Source organism: Eublepharis macularius, chromosome 10 (assembly GCF_028583425.1).
Source record: "Eublepharis macularius isolate TG4126 chromosome 10, MPM_Emac_v1.0, whole genome shotgun sequence".
Lineage (NCBI taxonomy): Eukaryota > Metazoa > Chordata > Lepidosauria > Squamata > Eublepharidae > Eublepharis > Eublepharis macularius.
This window is the reverse complement of record NC_072799.1, coordinates 1862377-1882297: the sequence shown is the minus strand read 5'-3', so window position 1 is coordinate 1882297 and position 19921 is coordinate 1862377. Positions and strand designations below refer to the sequence as shown.

The 19921-nt window shown below is 50.5% G+C and overlaps 1 protein-coding gene across 2 annotated transcripts in view; it reads left to right on the top strand.

Annotated features, from left to right (window-relative positions):
* Positions 1-16837, top strand: part of DYSF (dysferlin) — a 191918-nt gene extending 175081 nt beyond the window's left edge. For both annotated transcript variants that reach the window (XM_054990484.1, XM_054990483.1), the window contains 4 exons: positions 1571-1740; positions 3833-3942; positions 5495-5642; positions 15063-16837. In XM_054990484.1, the coding sequence (XP_054846459.1) occupies positions 1571-1740; positions 3833-3942; positions 5495-5642; positions 15063-15101 (467 nt within the window). In that variant the 3' untranslated portion in view covers positions 15102-16837. The remainder of the gene's footprint in view (positions 1-1570; positions 1741-3832; positions 3943-5494; positions 5643-15062) is intronic.
* Positions 16838-19921: the final 3084 nt, after the last annotated feature.

Sequence of the window (19921 nt, the reverse complement as noted above, 5' to 3'; positions counted from 1 at the left end):
AGTTTTCAGTTTGCCTAGTAGTCTCAGAACTTCATCACGGACACGCTGCCCACTCTGGCATGCGTGCGCATGCATGCATACATACAGATGTACTTGCTAAGTGATACCGAATTTTGGCTAGTGTGTGCGCCAAGGGCGGCTTCCCCTAAGGGGCCTTCCAGCTGCTTCCCACCCAATGAACTGCTGGTACGTGCTCATCTTGCCCCTGTTAGCAGGCATTGCTAATTGCTCTCTAGGTGGAAAATAGTAAAAAAGTCCAGTAGTACCTTTAAGACTAACTAACCTTATTGAGGCATAAGCTTTCGAGAACCACAGCTCTCATTGTCAGATGCATCCTCAGAGGCATCTGACAAAGAGAGCTGTGGTTCTTGAAAGCTTATGCCTCAATAAAGTTGGTTAGTCTTAAAGGTGCTACTGGACTTTTTACTGTTTTGCATCTACAGACTAACACGGCTAACTCCTCTGGGTCTCTAGGTAGAAGCTGTCCTCTTTGCATCCACCCATAAATCAGATCAAAGCTTTGGGCTCTTTGCTAAAATTAGCACAGGCAAATTAAGAAGACTTGACACTGCAATCTTAAACAGATTTACTCTGGTCTAAGACCACTGGTTTCCATGGCCTTTGACTGGAGTAACTCTGTTTAGGATTGCACTGTTTGTGAATGTTCTTGGTGGTCTCTTGGTGGAGGCCTTTCCGAGCTCTGCCAATCAAGACTCTTTGACCTGGAGAAGCTAAGAATTTTAATCGGGACTGCCTGCATGCCAAACAGGCAGTCTGTCTTCCCTCCATCACGTAGCTTTTGACTACAGTGGCTCCTAGAGTCCCTAAACAAGCGTTACACCATACTGCTTGCCTGCCAATTATACAGCAATTAGGGTGGTGAGCTGCAGTATTGCAGCCCAAGCACTGCTCACGACCTGAGTTCGATCCCGGCGGAAGCTGGGTTCAGGTAGCCGGCTCAAGGTTGACTCAGCCTTCCATCCTTCCGAGGTCGGTAAAATGAGTACCCAGTTTCCTGGGGGTAAAGTGTAGATGACTGGGGAAGGCAATGGCAAACCACCCTGTAACAAAAAATCTGCCAAGAAAACATCGTGGTGCGACATCCCCCCCATAGGTCAGTAATGACTCGGTGCTTGCACAGGGGACTACCTTTACCTTAGAGTCACCTTCGTTTGCTTTCACATAAAGATAGCTGTCCACAAATGCACACCTCCTGTTTGCGTACCTTGCCAGTTTGGTGTAGTGGTTAAGAGTGTGGGACTGTAATCTGGAGAGCCGGGTTTGATTCCCCAGTCCTCCACTTGAAGCCAGCTGGGGGACCTTGGGCCTGTCATGGCTCTCTGGAGCTCTCTCAGCCCCACCCACCTCACAGGATGTTTGTTGTGGGGATAATAATAACATACTTTATAAACCGCTCTGAGTGGGCATTAAGTTGTCCTGAAGGGCGGTATATAAATCGAATGTTGTTGTTGTTGTTATTGAATGTAGACCTGTATACCAAGCCAACTGACCCAGGTCATCAGTAGCCTTGTTCACTGCTCTGCCCTTCATGTTTATTTCTCCTGTGCAGGCTCCATCCAGCTGGATCTCAACAGCATGCTGAAGCCAGCCAAGGCAGCTGAGAAATGCTCCTTAGACATGCTGGAGGACGCAGCGAAGATGGTCTCTCTCTTTGAGCAGAAGACTGTGAAGGGCTGGTGGCCATGTGTGGCAGAAGAGGAGGAGAAGAAGATCATTGCGGTAGGTCTTTCAAGGCAAAGGCCCTTTCTCCTGGAGAGGAAGGGTTGATGGCCAGGGGCCCATGGGTGAAGTCCAGCCACAGAGTCCCTTCATCTATCCCCCAGAACGTGTACTCAACAAGAACTGCCCATCATTCTTCTGGTAAGAGGAACAACCTTTAAGAGAGAAGAGAAATATCTATATTTGACTGTTACTCTTTCGGATACCCTTTCCCTGCCCAAGTGCGTAGGCCCCAGGAGTGACTGCTTAAGGTGGGGATGCAGCCAAAAAACAAACAAACAAACACACACACACACCCAACCTGCTGAACTGTGGCTCACAAACAACAACAAAAATAGGACATGTAGTTCCATGGGAGAGGAGCTGGTGCCCCCTCCCACTGCCTTGTATGCCGCCAGTGAGAGTCAGCTTTGAGGTCCAGGGTTGAGACGCAAAGGGAGAATGGACAGAGACAGGAATAACAGCTGGATCCCACTTTCCAGCTAGAGTTGGGAGAAACAGGTAAGTGGCACAAGAAGGTGGGTTTGGCCAGCTGTGATTGGTGCCATATGCAGTAACCGAGGCGGTGCAGTGATGCTACACCAACGGCAAGCCCGTCAGAGGGTGTCACCTCCGCTGCAGAGCCCTTGACACCTGTGACTGGGGCCGAGGTCCTCCGGTTCCATCCTTGGCTAGTCTGCAGTCAGGAGGATCTTGTTGTGCCAGAATGCAGGTCTCACTGAATCTCTTGCTGCCGGAACCTGATGCATGGATGGTATTGTCGAAGGGGCATCATTGGGGGGTCTCGGAAGGGGCAACGATGGGGCACGTGGGAGGCTTGGAGCTCGGATATTTTGGTTCTGCATCCTTTGGTTGATAAAGCACCGTGGCGGACTAGATTCCTTCATGGAACATTCTGGGAAATTATTTCCTGTTGCACTTCAGGGGTCAAGCTACTCAGTCTGACAGGGAGAGGCATGGGACTTGGCCTCCCGTGGCCTGTCGACACTTTCCTTGGCATTACAGCTTGTTTCCTTGCTTCAGTAGATGACACTAAAATAAGCTTTCTTAGCTCTTTCCCATGTTCTTCTGCCTTGCTATGTGTGTACCAGCTTTAGAGTCAAGGATCAGCTGTCATCAGACAGTATTAAGAATGGTGGAAACCACAGGGACGAGATAAACTAAAATGCCCCTGAGAATTATTGTCCACATACCGCTGAGCTGCTGCCACCCAGTCTGGCCTAGCATGAAATACAGAGCAAAGATGCAGATGCTGCTTAGGTGAAAGATCTGTAGAGATTCTGAAGAAAGTTGAGAGAACTTTGAGAAAACAGTGGGTGACTCCTTCTGGAGGGTTTTGCCACTGATAGTTTTCCTAAAGTTTCCATTTCAGGAGCAGGAGTTGGTGGGAATTTGTTTCGGGCAGGGCTTTTTTTCTGGGGAAAGAGGTGGTGGAACTCAGTGGGTTGCCCTTGGCGAAAATGGTCACATGGCTGGTGGCCCCGCCCCCTGATCTCCAGGCAGAGGGGAGGGCAATCTCAACTCCCCTCTGTCTGGAGATCAGGGGGCGGGGCCACCAGCCATGTGACCATTTTCAAGAGGTTCCGGAACTCCGTTCCACCGCGTTCCTGCTGAAAAAAAGCCCTGGTTTCCGGCATATGTGGTTTGCTTCTTCCTGGAAAAGTCCAAAAAGAGGGCTGGAGGGGGACTTAACCCAAACAAAATTGAATTAAGAACCAAGAAGTTAAAGAAATCCCAATCCACGGGCCAAATATTAAAATTACTAAATACAGAACAGAAATATATATCAATATGCAAAAATACATGTATTTATTACAGGATAATGTAAACATTATTACAGGCCTAAATATAGCCTCAATTCAGATTAAAATCATACAAAATTTCAATAAGATGTATTTTAGTATAGTAATATATATTTAGTGATTTTAATATTTGGCCTGTGGATTGAGATTTCTTTAACTTTCTTGGTTCTTAATCACTTCTTCCTGGGCCTGCACATCACCTCTAGGGGCTCCACAAATCAGAGAATAATTATTTCCTCCAGCCCTGAGTTTTGGTCTTTCCCCATTTTGTGCCCTTCTGTCTCATACAGGGAAAGCTGGAAATGACACTGGAGATTGTCAGTGAACAGGAGCAGGAGGAGAGGCCAGCCGGGCTGGGTCGGGACGAACCGAACATGAACCCCAAGCTGGAAGACCCGCAGTAAGAGAATCACAGAATCCTAGGGTTGGAAGGGGCCTCTAGGGTTATCTAGTCCACCCCCCTGCACAATGCAGGAAATTCACAACTGCCCCCCCCCCCCCGACTGCCCCAGTGACCCCTGCTCCGTGCACAGAAGATGGCAAAACACCGTCAGGATCCCAAACCAAACTGGCCTGGGGGAAATCGCTACCTGACCCCAAGGTGGTGATCGGCGTTACCTTGGGCATGTTAGAAGACGGGCCACGAGAACTAAGCAGTGATGTAACCCTTCCTGCCCTCCCTCTCATGATCTGCCCAGGTTCACAGAATCAGCCTTGCCGTCAGATGGCCATCTATCCTCTGTTTTAAAACCTCCAAAGAAGGAGAGCCCGCCACCTCCCGAGGAAGCCTGTTCCACTGAGGGACTGCTCTCGCTGTCCAGCAGCTCCCAAGCACTCCCCTGAGCTCTCCATCCGTACCTAAGCAATAAGCCTGTTTCTCTCTGGTGGCAACAGTGCAGCTCTGGAGAGGGCTTCTTCGGCCCGTGTTGCCTTTCTTGTGTGCTCACAGCACCTCCTGTTTGCTGTCTGTCTGGATTGTGGCGGAGGGTTTGTGGATGCAGGATGGCTTGAAGGTCTCTTGTACATTCCCTGAGCATTCTTGGGACTTTGGCAGAAGAATGCTGAGGGGACATGTTAGAGGACAAAGTTGCTCAGTGATTATTGCGCAGTAGAATCAAAAAAAGGACTCCTGCTGTTTTAGCTCTAGAAAAACACTTTTACTAGATATCAGGGAAAAGGGAACATTTGGTGAGAAAATAAAGAATAGCTGTCTCTCTACATTCTGATGGTTAACTAGAACAGGATAGACTAGACTGCAGACTGAACTAAGACGTGAAGACTGAACAAAGAGCAATAAAACCTTAGTATATGTTGCTAGTGAATTGCCCCCTAATAAATGGATTCATCCAATAGACAATCATAGATCCCTTAATTAAACATAAAGACTCCCCTTTCTATGGCGGGAACTTTCACTCAAGGCATAAGTGGTCCCGTGCTAACTAGCTATCAGACTAAACAAACAGAACAATTGAACTCTTTCATGACTGAACGTAGAACCTTTGCTAAAAATCCCAACAGGACGCCACCGCGACGGTACCTTTCTATGTTTGGGCCTGTTGTTCTGCGGCCGCTGGACTTGCTCCTCAGCCCCGCCCGGCTTTGCCGGCTGCACTCAGGGTTGTATCGAGCGCCAAGTAGTTATGAGAGCATTTCGGAGAAACTCAGCGGGGAGAAAAGGCAAAGGGAAGTTCCCCCTCCATCCCAGTGGTATAGTAATGAAAGCCTGTGCTTTATTGGTTTAAAATATTTCTATCCTGCCTTTCCACCATGCCTGAGGACTTGGTTTTGCCAGACATTCTTTCCCACCAAAAGGCAAGGAGGATCCTGCCTCTTTCAATCAATCCCAGCTTCATCTGCTGTGTCCAAAGAAAACGAACCTCTAGGGGGGTGTCCAGCCCCCTTTGCCAGTCGGCTCTTGGCTCCAGGGGACCCACCCTTCTTTTTGGTTGCAGGCGTCCCGAGACCTCCTTCCTGTGGTTTACCTCTCCCTACAAGACTCTGAAATATATCCTCTGGAGGAGGTTCAAGTGGGTCTTCCTCGTTCTCCTCGTCCTTTTCATCGTGTTGCTGTTCCTGGGGATCTTCATCTACGCCTTCCCGGTAAGGCTCAGGCGCCGTTGTTGGAGCGTGAAACAGTCATAACACACACACACACACAATGTCCTAGCCTCCCAGGCAAGAAACCAAGCATGTCTCACACAGCTGAACATACGAAGCTGCCTCAGGTGGATTCTTTTTTATGTTTTATTTATAACCCACTTTTTTCACTGTTCAGTACTCAAAGTGGCTTTTCATGTTGTCCCTCCCTCCTTCACCTTATCTTCGCAACGACAACCTTGTGAGGCAGGTTAGGCTTTGAGAGTGTCATGAGCCCAGGTCAATCGGTGAGCTTCCGTGGCACAGCAGGGATTCAAACCCAGGTATTCCAGGCCCTAATCTGGCACTCAAACCTCTACGCCATGCCTGCTCTCCCTTGATCTTACAAGGTCTGCATTGTCTTCTCAGACTGGCACTGGCTCTCCGGGGTCTCAGGCAGAGGTCTTCCATATCACTTCCTACCTGATCACTTTAACTGGAGGTTTTGGGGATTGAAGGGTCACTGGGTGTGTGTGGGCAAGAGGAGGTAGTTGTGAATTTACTGCATTGGGGGTTGACCCTAGAGGTCCCTTCTAACCCTATGATTCTATGATTCTAACCTGGGGAATTGTGCATGAAGGAATGTTGACCCACAGCCCCACCCACCACTTCAGAAGGCTGTCTGAGGATACCTCCTTAGTCTGTTTGGAGCAGCAGGCAAGATTGGCTGGGAAAGTGCCATCAGGCCACAGCTGACTTATGGCGACCCCTGCTGGGGTTTTCGTGGCAAGAGCCCAACAGAGGTGGTTTGCCATGGCCTGCCTCTGCGGAGCATCCTGGTCTTCTTTGGAGGTCTCTCATCCAATTACTAACCAGTGCCAACCCTGCTTAGTTTCCCAGATCTGACGAGAACGGGCTTGCCTGGGCCATCCAGGTCAGGGCGAGCAAGGTGAAGAGTCACTGTAACTATGAGCCACCTCCTCTTTTGAGTAGTCTGCAGTCAGGTGCAGAAATGACACAGAGCAACTTTTCAAACTTGTACCCGGAACAAACTCCGTGCCGCCTTCTTTTAACCACATACCGTAACGTGTGGACCAGCAGCTCTTGGGTCTCAGCTGCAGCAACTTCTGGGCGTAAAAACAAGAGGGTTGCCTGCGGGTCTCCCTCCTGGGGCTGTCCTTAGGGGAGGGGCTGTGGCTCAGTGACGGAGCATTCGCTGGGCAGGCAGAACGTCCCCGGTTCAATCCTCGGCATCTCCAGCTGAAAGGATCAGCTAGGAGGCGATGTGAAAGGCCTCTGCCAACCTGAGCAGGCAAGACTGACTTCATGGGTTCATGGGTTCTAGATGTGCTCCTAGCTGCTGGTGAGCACAGAAATTTGAGTCCAGGAACTGGGTGAACCAATCACGAGCTGTTCTGGAACATCCCTCACATGCCATCTCCCAGCTGTTGGTCTGCCAATGTGTACTTCTGCCCACACACAGGTTTGAGCATTCAGAAGGCTTCTGAAAATGCCTTAAAAGCAAAGTACGGAAGTTGAGGGGCGTGACCATCTGGCCATTGGCGAGAAATCAACGTGTTCTGGATTGTCGGGCCACCATGGCTGCTGTTTATGACAATAGGCTCAAAAGGTGGCCCAAGTCCCATGAGGCGGGTAGAGACGGGAACGGGGGGCGGTTCATAAAACAAAAAAATTACCTGGCTATTTATTTTGAGAGACTGACCTTCAGTCTATACCTGGATGATAACTCTGTATCTCTAGGTACTGCATGCAGGGAGCTGAGGGCTGGCAATGCCCTCCTAAACCGTGCCTTGTAGTTCTATCCTAAAGAATGATTATTCAAAAGGAGGCCTTGCTGATTTCTGCAGAACTCGCTCACAAATTAGTACAATATTAGGATTGGAGCCGAAGTGCCGCAAGGAGAGAGTTGCAGGGTGGAAACTCGTTCCATCGTCATGCCAAGCACAGAAGATTATCCTGGAAAATCTGTTAAGCTTTAATCGCTTAAATATGGAGCAGGATAGTTTATAGGGATCCGTACAGACCAATTGCTTATTATCGGAGCTCACAGCGAGTTTCCTCCCCCCCCCCATTCTGGTGCAAAAAAGTGGGGGCAAGCAACCGCTGCCTCGTTAATCAGGACGGGAGTGTTTCTGCTCCCGCCCACCCCTGCCCCCAACAAATTCCATTTGCAGAAGTCAGACCGACTCCTATCCAAATCCCATCTGTCCAGCTCGGTACGGGATGAAGCTCCAAGGCTCTCATTTAAGGTGCTGAAATAATTCATGCCGTGTGTTTGAATGTTCTCTCCTGCGGACTCTGGCCTGATAAGGAAAACCATCTCCTCTTGTTTGTCCCACACATAACAAATTCTGTGGCTGGTGTATTAAAAACATACCTGTGGGGGGCTGGCTAAGTGAGAAGCAAGTGGCTGGGCTAAGCGGCCAAAGAGGCGACGACGGCCGGATTCTTGGTCGGGGGTCAAAGACTTTTTGCAGACTTTGGTGACCCACGTGGGACCGCAGGCCCCCCCCCCCCATGTTTATTTCCCTGTCGCCTCAAACACATTAGCTGGCCAAGTATTCACTCCCAGCTCGTTAATGGCCGGAATCATCTTAACTGATGAGCTTCACAGTGGCAAGGGGGCAATAAGCAAGAACTCCCCGGCAAGTGTGCCCAGTGGCTGGAATGGATCGGGTTAGGTGAGCGGTTGAGAGGGAGATTGTCCAGGAGAGGCTGGAAGGAGTCACAACATGGGGAGGCAGTCAAAGGAGGGCTCCTCATGTGCGTGGTGGACCTCCGCAGACTGGTGTGTCTGAAAATGCCCCTTTATCTCGAGGCATCGAGTGCAGGCTACCGAAGTCGGCTTATGCTTTAGCATGCTAGGTGGCTTGTTCAGCAGTCACCTTATCCCTGCCCCAGGGGTAGCCAGCTGGTGGCCCAGATGCAGGACGTGGCTGCAATGCTAGGGTCCCTGGTGACCTTGCCACGTTTTGAATCAGGACAGAGGTTCTTGCTTGGCATTCTGCGTGTGCTAGTGTGGTATAGTGGTTAGGGTCTCAGACTAGGATCTGGGAGTCCCAGGTTCAAATCCCCACTCTGCCATGGAAGCTTGCTGGGTGAGCTGGGGCCAGTCACACACTCTCAGCCTAACCTACCTCACAAGGTTGTTGTGAGGATAAAATGGAGAAGAGGAGAATAATTAAGCTGCTTTAGCTCCCCATTGGAGAGAAAGGTGGGGTATAAATGAAGCAAGCAAACAAATATTTGCCTGTCCCGTCCCACAAAAGGAATATCATTCAGAGTGTAAGAAGTAGAACCCACCCTTCAGGATTTCTTCTCTCTTAGAATCTTAGGGTTGGAAGGGACCTCCAGGGTCATCTAGTCCAACCCCCTGCACAGTGCAGGAAATTCACAACTACCTTTTGATAGTTTTGTAGGAAGGGACAAAAATATTCTGGTCTGAGAGCCACGTTCCACCTGGAGATGCAATCTGCAGCTCCTAGGTAGGGACTCAGAAGGGTAACCCAAATGATAGAGGCAAGAGCCAAGAAGGAAAGTGGGGTGAGGCTGCTGAGTGGGAAGTGCCAGGGTCATCTTCAAGAGTTGCAGGACCAGGGACAGCTCCATTGGAGGCAGAGAAGCTGCTCCGGGAAATACTGGAATGGAAACGAGCCCTTGTTGCATTTCCTGAGTAGGGCTAGTAAGGCGTTTGCAGAGGCAGCTGTCTGGCGGGGAAGTGCCTGCTGTGCCATAGGGTGTTTGACAGCTACCCTTTAAAAAAAGAACAGTTGTGCCATGCCGCAGGCCGTACTAGGCGCTGGGGGCAGCAAGGGTTTCATGCTCCCTGATCGAGGGATCTGAGCCGCCACAGTCAGGTTTGGAGGCTGGTGGCGACCTGGCCCCTTGTTAGCCCCTCCTGGTTGTGCTGCTTCAGGCAGCAGGTGGAAGGTCACATGACTGAACGCTCAGGAGAGTAAAACCCAGTTCTGGCTCTCATCTCCTTCTGTAGCTCTTGCGGAAATGCGCCTAGAAACTTGAGACACAAAAGTATGAATGAGACCTAATATCTTAGTCGACCCTCCTCTTAGAAGCCATGGACCCTAGAGGCACTTGCCTCACTCTTGGGGGTGGAGACTCTCGGGTTGCTTTTGCACACATGGTATAATGCCCCTTCAAGGCATTTTAGCAGTCGTTTGCAACAGGACAATCCAGTTGCAAACGATTGCGAAAGTGCATTGAACGTGCGTTATCCAACATCTGTGAAAGCAGCCCATGTCCTTCAGGTGACCTTACAGTTCTTGAGCCGTCCACATCGTTTGAAGAGCCATGGTTCAGCTACTCCTCTTCCCCCGACCAGGCTCACGTGAAAGTCAGTGCTTTCCGCGGGACCCGCTTCCCAGTAAAATTGCATAAATTTGCAGCCTGGGATGATTTTTCCATGGCTCTTTTTATGGTAGGATCAAACCTGGGGCCATCAGGGTAAAGCAGTACAGAAATTTAGCTCCGCATATGAAAGGTTTGGCCTCTGACTCATACTTCTGAACAGCAACGGAGGCATTTCAGGGAACTTCTCGGCTTTCATTTATTTGGATGCTTCTCCCTCCTGCCCTGTCCTCCCACTTTTTGAGGTTGCTGACTTGAATGTCTCACCCTCGAATTGGGCTCCTCTTACTGCTCTGTTACACATTACTCTTTGGCAGTAGTGCGTTGGTGGGGGAAAGCAAGAAAATTAGTGGTGCTTTGAGCACTAGGGATGCCCCTGAATGCCGAGATCCCTGGCACGGGCCCGAGGAACAGTTTGGTGTTTCGCTGCCGAATGACTGCAGATGGAAAATTAGAAAATGGGGGTTTTTTTTAAGCATTATACAATCCAGCAACTCGATGGGTTGGTGTGGGAGAAGGGGGACAAGATGCATTTGATCCACCAGCCCCACACAGCAGTCCCTGGGGCATGATAACTGTGCTGGTTTTTTCCTGCTTTCCTGGGGCTGGAAACTGGGTGTGGAGGGAGTTATTAAGCACCTGGCCAAGTGTAGCCCACGACTTGGTTGAGCAATCTGTACTGAAAGCCACAACTGCAGGGACAAGAGGCAAGAATGATACCCAGTTCGGAGCAGCTGTCTGGCACGGAGGGGTCAGCATGCTGGGGAGCTGGTTCTGGGACTGGCCCCTGGCGCCTGCTGGCTCATGTGCAGCCCAGGGAAATCCCAGTCTCAGGCCCCAGTTCCATGTTGTCAGAGGCAAGGCAGAGCCGCAGAGAAACTGTACCGTGGAGGACTCGCAGAGTGTCTTTTGCTCACCCCTGACGAATTGGCGTAAGCCCTGTGCACATCTGGGAGTGGGTCATGTAGGAGCTTGAGGTTCCAGGTGCGGTGAGCACAAGCCGATTGGCAGTCTAGGTGGTGTCCGTGGGGGCCCCAAGAGGTCTGGAAATCCTTCAAGGGGGAATGCAGCTTTTGCACCCCAGCCCTGAATTTTGTGACAAGAGGACCGAGGGACGGGGACGGGGGCGGGGGGGGGGAGGGCGGGGTCATCGATCTAGGGCCAACTCTGCGTTTGAAGGACCCCTGGCAAGATGTCTTCCAGCAGCTCTCCCCCCACCAAATGCACGCACACACGCGCGCACACACACACATCCCCCCTCCTGCAGCCTGTGAGATGCTGCTGCTGCTGCACTCACCTCCCACAGCTTGAGATGGGGCTGCCTGTGTGGATCCAGGAAGCAAACAGCAGCAGTGCGCTGAATTGCCAGGCAAGAGGAGGTCCTGGGCTTGGCCATGCGCCTGTTCACTAGGGATTGCACTTTTGACATGTTCAGTGCAGTGTGCAAAAGGAGGAGGCTGCTAGGGTCAAGCTGGTTTTTTCCACCCTAATTTTTTTGTTTCCTTCTTTTATGCCCATCAAGGACACAAAGTGTCTTACATCTCCTCTTTTCCATTTTATTTTCACAACAACCCTATGGGGTAGGTTGTGTTGAGAGGGCATGACTGATGACCGGCCCGAGGTCACCCAGCAAGCTTCCATGGCAGAGCAGGGATTTGAACCTGGGTTTCTGTGGGGTGCATACTGTCAATTTACACTCTCTTGCTGATAACTCTAAGGCAAGTCAGGCTGGACTTGACTCAGGGCTATCAGAGGCTTGGGGAGAGTCTGCAAGTTGCAGCCCTCTTCCTGTGGCAGCTGCCTGCACTGGGGGAATTGATGGTATGCAACTGGGAGTTTTCTCCATTGCTGCTGTAAAGATAAAAACCCACCACCACCACCAGCCTCAGGTGGCGTGGAGAGAATAACCTGCTCGGTCTAGAGAGCAGCTGTGCGCCTTCCACGTGGCAGTGCGGCCTTGTGCAACAGCCCCAGGAAGAAGCCTCCTGCTGCAAATACCCGTTCCCATTTGCCACTTGCTTTCCGCCCGAGGTGATTAATCCTTCCTGGTTTTCCTCTTTCCACCAGCTGGAAGAATTCCCCCTCTGCCCTGCCCTCCAGGCAAACCCTAAAAATAACAGCCAAGATATTGTGGAGGAAGCCTCCTCCTGAAAGACAAATGGTGGGAAATTAATTAGGAGCTTATAGTGTCCCACTGAGGGGCTTGCTAATGGGGTGTGAGGCTGTATTTCAGTTTGTACCACTTGGTTTATGGGGCAGTCTGAATGCCTCACTCTCCTAACTGGAAGGCAGCCCTGGAAACTGCTGCAAACAGCCGTGGATTGTGCTGCTGGGGGGGCCACGCTTTTCATTTGGCTCCTTCTCTCTCCCTCCTGGTTCTCTTTCCAAATCTACTTCGCAACAAGCGCACACCCCGCCAAGCGGTAGCTATCAGCCTATCTTGATTAAATCGACTGGCTTTGGAAGGAGACGGCCTCTTTGTCAGGTGTTGGTCAGAAACAAAGCTGGTTTGAAATGCAGAAATATACGGCAGAAATGTCCAGGCTGACAGCTGCTGTAGCATAGAGGGTAAGTGGCTGGACTGCAAAGCAGCACTCTGCTGGTTCGACTCCCATGACTGCCTTGAGCTCTGCAGGGGGCCTTGGGTAAACTACTCCTCTCAGCCCCAGCTGAGTTACGGGGATAATAATAACATCGACGTTGTTCCCTCTTAGTGGGGCACTAAGTGGTTGGGCTGTGAATCAGCACTCTGCTGGTTGGACTCCTGCTTGAGCTCAGCAGGTGGCCTTGGGTGAGCCCCTCCTCTCAGCCCAGCTCCTCAGCTGCATTGGGAGGATTATAATAACCCACATTTTGTTCATCACTCTGAGTGAGACACTAACCTGTCTAAAGGAGTGGTACATAAGTGCAGTTGTTGTTAGAGTATACACTTACTTCTCCCCTTCACATACAGAATTGGGGGTGGGGAGATTACATGCAAGCGTGCTCTGGCATTTTCTCCACGCACTCCTGGAGAGCCATGTCCAGAGAGGATTACTTGCTCCTCTTCCTCCTCTCTCTGTGTCTGTCTTTGAGCTGTACTGCATTTGGCTTTGGAGATCTGTGACTGAGTCACTCAGTTTTGCTTCCCAATGTAGCTGCATGCGTGGGGAAGCAGAGGCCTGGGCTACGTCCCTGTTCCCCACCCCCACCCCCACCCCCACGGTTGCGTGGAAGCGCAGTAGGGAAAAAGAGGCTGTGGCAAGAGTTATTCCCACCCAGCATCATGGCCCACTCTGCCGTCCGTACTGCCATGGCTGCTTTTTGCTTTTTGCAGGTAAATGACACACTAAAGAATCTGATCACACAAATCCTCAAAACAGGGATAACATGGCTCCGAACAAAATCTAGGAGCCCTGTAAGGGTGTGTGAGCACGCAGGCTCCTTTGAGCCTCTCAGCAGTCTGTGCATGCCACGAGTGACTATTCTTATTGCCAAAGGAAGCCCCTTGCAGCATTCTGCATCAGCGCATCAGGCAAAAATGTGCATCACCTGGATCCCGTGTGCCAGTTGGGCATTTGCAAAACGCTTTAGGAAAAACCTTTCTCCATCACTCACTCCCCATGGCGAGTTGCAAGTAAATAGTAGAGAGCACAGAGGGTCCCGATCGCTGTGGCGCAGAGCGAGCAGAAACCTTCCAGCATATCCCACACGGCTCTTCCCAAGCTGATTTTTCACATTCCAACGTGTCGTTCCCTGAAAGCTTAAAAATCAACTTTAGGGAGGGGAAAGGGTTAAGCAGACCCTGGCAAACAGTCTAGCCTCCAGCTGGCCACTTAAGGGAGGGAAAATGGTGGAGAAGAAAGTCCCCAGGGCTGCGTATCGTTTAGATTGAGTTGAAGGGTTTTCTCTGCCGAATGGTCAGTGTGGGGGCTGGATGTGCCGGCTTTGAAAGAAGAAGCTATGCGAGCACAAAGCCTTATCAGCAGCGTCCTGTTTCTCTGTTTCCTGTCTGAGAGACTCTCTAAATGAGGCGAAGTCCACGCGGTGGCGCAAGTGAAGAGAGGCGCCATGCTAGCCGGGAAGACGAGTTCTAAAAAAGACCGACCGGAAGGCTTTGCCAATTTCCTTCTCTACAGAGCCAGCGAAGAAGATCCCTGCTCAGGGGGTTTGTTTATTTCCTCCCAGGCCCCCAGAAGGGGAGGTGAAACTGAGAGGCCTTCGTGGAGGCCTTTTCAACTCCTATGTTTCCCGGCTAGCATGGTGCCTCTTTTCACTTGAGTCTCCGCAAATACTTCGTCTCGTTTAGAGCGACTCTCAGGGCCAAACTACAAGTGACGCCTGACACAGGTTGGACACTTGTCAGCTTTCCTCAAGTTTTGATGGGAAATGTAGGCATCCTGGTCTTGCAGCTGCAATGTAGAGCCAAGCTGCAAGACCAGGACGCCTACATTTCCCATCAAAACTTGAGGGAAGCTGACAAGTGTCCAACCTGTGTCAGGCGTCGCTTGGCCCTCAGTTTATTCTCAGTGGAACTGTCCGTAAACTGCAGGGACTTGTTAGTATTTCGCAGCTTGTTTGCCTCACACAAAGGTTGAATCATCGACAAGACACATACAAACACAACTCAGAAGTCCCCAAAAGGTTCGCACACTAGAAGATGAATATAATTCATATTTTTAAAAAGCCTTACATATTAAAATATTGTGGATAAAAATTGAAATCAAAGGCCAATAAATCAAAATGCCTTCAAAACTTGGTCATGGAGTTTTAATGCCGGTGAAATAAATGTTGTGCCTGTTCCTTTCATTCTCTTATCAGACCCTGGTGCCGCATTTCAATCGAGGTCTGCATCTCACCCATCCCTGGATCTTGTGGGATCGTAGCAGTCATTGGCAACTAGACTGTCGTGTCCACAGAGGAGAATCTGGTTGCTAATATTTGTCAGAGCATAGCAAGTGCACAAGATCCAAAGATGTAGGGGTGCAGCCTCTGCTGCCCTTGAGGAAAGCATGAAGCACCCCATTCTCTGGCCTTGTCTTTAAACCCTTGGCTCTCCTTTTCTCTCCCACCCTGCAGAATTACGCTGCCATGAAGCTAGTGAAGCCCTTCAGCTGAGCCAGCGCTGCTAACCCAAGCAACAGCGGCATGAGAAGAGACAGGCCCACCCGTTGCACTGGCTGCACGGGGCCTTTCCCACGATCTGATCTGTCCTTCCGAAACACAAGTGCCAAGCAGAAAGTGATGATGGCTGTGTCTCCTTGTGGAACGTCTGCCCTCGACAAAAATGAAGCCACGAGTTTAAAAGACTGCCCCCCACCCCGCCCCAGCAAATGCTGCTCAGGTGACACGGCTGAATTGGTCTACCGAACCTGGATTTCCCTCTCGTCTCTGCACAGCGAAATTCTATGTTCCGGCTGCACGAGGAATCAGTTCACGCTGAGGCTTGTTACTTAGAAAAGAAGCAAAAGCTCTTTATTGTAGGAGAACTCCACGCTTGAGAGGAAAGGCAGAGCAAAGCCTTCTAGCTATCCGTCTAGCCTAGGGTGGAGAGAGAGGGTCGAAAGCATGTCCCGCCCTCCTGATGGACAGAGGAAAGGAGGGAGAGAAGGGAAGCGACCAGGGTCTAGCAGGGACAGCTGCAAGAGAGGACAAAGGAACGGACAGGAAGCAACCTAGCTAGCCTTAACGGCTTTTCTAGCGCCCTCCCCTGAGACTCCAAGGCCAGTGCTCGCATTCAGTGGCCCTGCACACTCGGTTCCTTCCAACATATTCTGCCTTCCTTTTTTCCATGTTCAGACTTGGCTGATGGGTCTCCACTGGTGGCAGCTGGCGACACTCCCCCCTTCTTTCTGGAGGAGAACGGGAGCCAGACCTGAACTTGCTATTCCTTCTTCAGACCTTAGCAGGGGCTTCTTCTGCTGTGCAGAGAAGCACTTGATGGTTGCAAGCCTTGTCTGGTGTGGGCCTGGCCCCCCGAATCTTCCACTCCCCTCAATGGAATTCCACTGCCTGAGTCCAGTTGCATCGTTCGGAGGGGATACAAAAGGGGTGGTGGGTGAGGGCTGAGAGAGGTGCAAGTGCCAAGTGATGTGAGAGAGAAGGCAGAGGACGCGCAACTGTCTAATGCCATGAGACGGAGACGTCCCACCGACTGAGGCCCTGGGAAACAAATTGCGGGGAACCTTCTCCCAACTTAAATGATCACCCTGACATTTCAGAGTCACAGATTTACACCATATTCGCAGTTAATGCATGTTAAGCGCTGGGGGGTTGTGGAGGGGAAAAAGAGTAGACTCACAGGGTTGGAAGGTGCCTCCAGGGTCATCTAGTCCACCCCCCTGCACAATGCAGGAAATTCACAACTACACCCCCCCCCCCCCCAACAGCCCCAGTGACCCCGGCTCCATGCCCAGAAGATGGCAAAACCCCGTCAGGATCCCTAGCCAAACTGGTATGGACTGTTGCGTTTGGCAAGTTCACATGTATCCCTAACTTTATTACTTTAAGATTTCACAGTGAAAATTAAGCTTTTAAAAATCCTTTCCTGTGGCCAACCCATGTTTTCCAAGCACCTTTTGAACCCCAGAACATACTTCAAAACTGTCTCTGCGTGATTCACAAAATGCTGACCCCACAACCAGACGTCTGTGGAAGATCAGACCAAAGGTGCAGCTTGTCCAGCACCCAGGTCTGTCCCCAGGATGCTCAGAATCGGAGCACCAAGGCAGTGGCCCTCTCCTCCCATTGGGCCCCGTTAGCAAGTGGCATTCAGAGATCTACTATTTAGCCATTGATCCAGAGGAGTTAGCCGTGTTAGTCTGTAGTCACAAAATAGTAAAGAGTCCAGTAGCACCTTTAAGACTAACCAACTTTATTGTAGCATAAGCTTTCGAGAACCAGATGCATCTGACAAAGAAGAGAGTTGTGGTTCTCGAAAGCTTATGCTACAATAAAGTTGGTTAGTCTGAAAGGTGCCACTGGACTCTTTACTGTTTAGCCATTGTGACCAGTGCACACATGAAGCTGCCTGTTTGGTGCAGTGGTTAAGAGCAGCAGGACTGTAATCTGGAGAGCCGGGTTTGATTCCCCACTCCTCTGCTTGAAGCCAGCTGGGTGACCTTGAGTCAGTCACAGCTCTCTCAGAGCTCTCTCAGCCCCACCCACCTCACAGGGTGATTGTCATGAGGATAATAACAACACACTTTGTAAACCACTCTGAGTGGGCGTTAAGGGTGATATATAAATTGAGTGTTATGTTATAATATTAACTATTCTCCTGAATCAGACCTTTGGTCCATCTAAGTCAGTATTACCTTCTCGGGCAGACAGCAGCTCTCCGGGTCCTTTCACATCACCTACAGCCTGGTCCTTTTAACTGGCGATGCCACTGATTGAATGTGGGGCCTTCTTCATGCCACGTAGATGCTCTGCGACTGAGCCAAGGTCACTCCCCCAACGCCAGGCCATGAATTTGCTTGGGTGTGTGTGTAAAGAGCCGTCAAGTCACAACCCCTGCTGGGGCTTCCAAGGCAAGTGGGAAGCAGAGGTGGTTTGCCTTTGCCTCCCTCTGCAGAGCCTTTCTTGGTGGTCACCCATCCAAGTACCGACCCTGCTTAGCTTCCAAGATTTGATGGAGCTCGAGCTGTGCCATGCTGCCTTCCCTCCCATGAACTTGCTTAACCCTCTTTTAATGTTTCTAAAAGCTATGTAAGCGGCTGGTATTAAGACCCCTGTGTTAATTATGCACTTTGGGAAGAAAACCTTAGTTTTATCTGATGAATTTTATGCAGGCTACCCACCTATCACCAATTCTGTAATTCCTAAGGCCACGCCATTCAGTTTTAAATTGGTTAAATTAATTACTTAAAAATAAATTTTAAAGGTTTCCCCAGCTCATCACACAACAGATGTTAAAATGACCATTATTATTAATATTTTTAAGGGCTATCATGGAAAAGGCACCCGCACATGAGTGCGCGCGCACACACTCACAGGCAGCCGTGGGGGTGGGGGATGAGTCTTCCAAGAAGGCACCTGCTAGGACATGCGTCGTGTGTATGAGATCTAAAAATGAAGAAAATATGCCCGCCTTCACCTGCTTTGTTCATATGCAAATCTATGTAGATCAAGTCAATAAGTGCGTGTATGATTACTTGACTAAGTTTTCTTCAGTGGGGTGACAAACCCACTAGTGCTGTGATCATTCAGCTAGTCCCTTGGCACTTTTGAGCCACCCAACAATGTCCCTTTGCCCCAAGAGCCTTCTCTAAGGGCCAAGCTAGAAGTCACGAATGACACTTGAATGGCAAGTGAACAGACTCTCGTGTATTCCTCCCTGTTCACTTGCGCTCCACTTGATCACGTGATTGAGTGGAGTGCGAGTAGAGCGCAAGCGAACAGGGAGGAATACATGAGAGTCTGTTCACTTGCCATTCAAGTGTCATTCGTCGCTTGTAGCTTGGCCCTATGTGCTGAGCCCTTTCCCCTCACCTAGTTTGCCAAAAGGGTCTCGTGTGCATCAGCTGTCACTTTGCCTCCAGGACTGGGTGTGGACGACCTGCTAGGGAAGAACAGGTTCCCTCCATTTTGCAAGAACAAGCCACAGTGAGTTTTCCATTTTGCAATATTCAAGAGCTCTTCGGTGGGACTGAGTTTTGCCGCAAATGAGACAAACCAGAAGCCGGGAATAAAGCCGTTTTAGAGCCGGCCTGGCTCTCGGAACAGGAGGTGGCTGGGAGTTTTCCATATCGCCTGGATATGCCTTCGAAGCAATATCGCAGTTGCTGTGCGGTTACCAATGAAATGCTATTAAACCTTCTGAATGCTGGTGGTGTTTTATTTTCCAGAGCACGGTGCGGGGGGAGGAAAGGGTTTCGGCTCCCCCGTCCTCCCCAATGTGTGGAGGGAGAAAGCATCTGATTCTACTTACAGAGGAAGCAAACAGAGGCATTTACCATGCTTTGCCTTTGTGTTGTGTCTCTACATGAACATATACAGGGGCAGGGCGGGGCAACACTGACCCACCTGTTTCAGTATTCCCTCCGCTGCCGGCCAGTTTCAGATAGAGAGGGGCCTTCCCCACAGGCAGGGCAGTTGAATGGGGTGGTGGGTGGGGGGGCTTCTAGTCTCCTGTTTCCCGCAGGCAAAGCACACAGCAATGGCCGCATCTCACAGCATGCCCACCTCGTAGCTGCTGCTGGCATTTTGGCGCACGCTTCCTCTGCGCTGTACATGCCGTTTAGTTATCCAGGGTAATCACCCGCCCTCCACGAATTCATCAAGGGCCTCGAAAAACCATCTTCACCAAGAGCCATCATCACATCTTGTCCCAGTGAGTTCCATAAGTTAACTATGCGTTGTGTAGAGAAGGACTCGTCTGTCTGAAATCTACTGCCTGTCAGTTTCATTGGGTGATTTCAAAGTCTCCGCTCTGTGCACAGTTTTATAAACCTGTGGTGGTAAAAGGGGGTTGGGGGATCTTCTGAAAGGATCTCTTTTTCCCCAGGTGGGTCCTTGCAAATTCAAGCTTGTATTGGTGCCATTTGAGGCCAAAGGGGGACAGATGCCCCCTGTGACTGTAGGGGATTTCATGCCGGAGTCCTCCACGGCCACCTGCAGCAGTTCCTTCTCCTGTTTCCTTGTACCTTTTGCCCTGTACCCGGTTCCATCAGACCCTTGCTTTTTGGTGCTTTTTGCAGTTCCTTACTGAAAATGTGAAACTGCAAGATGCCCCCCACCCCCACCAAGCATTAACTTTATCCCCAAAGCGCTTGAAGGGTTGCAACGAGTACTGGAACATATCACAATAAAAAGTCATGAAATGAAGATTTTAAAACCTTGACAGCCAATTACAATGTGGCAGAGATGGGAACAAGTTCACAAGGGTAAAAGGGGGCTGGGTGGCATGAAGAAAGTGGAAGAGGAGGAAGGCCAAA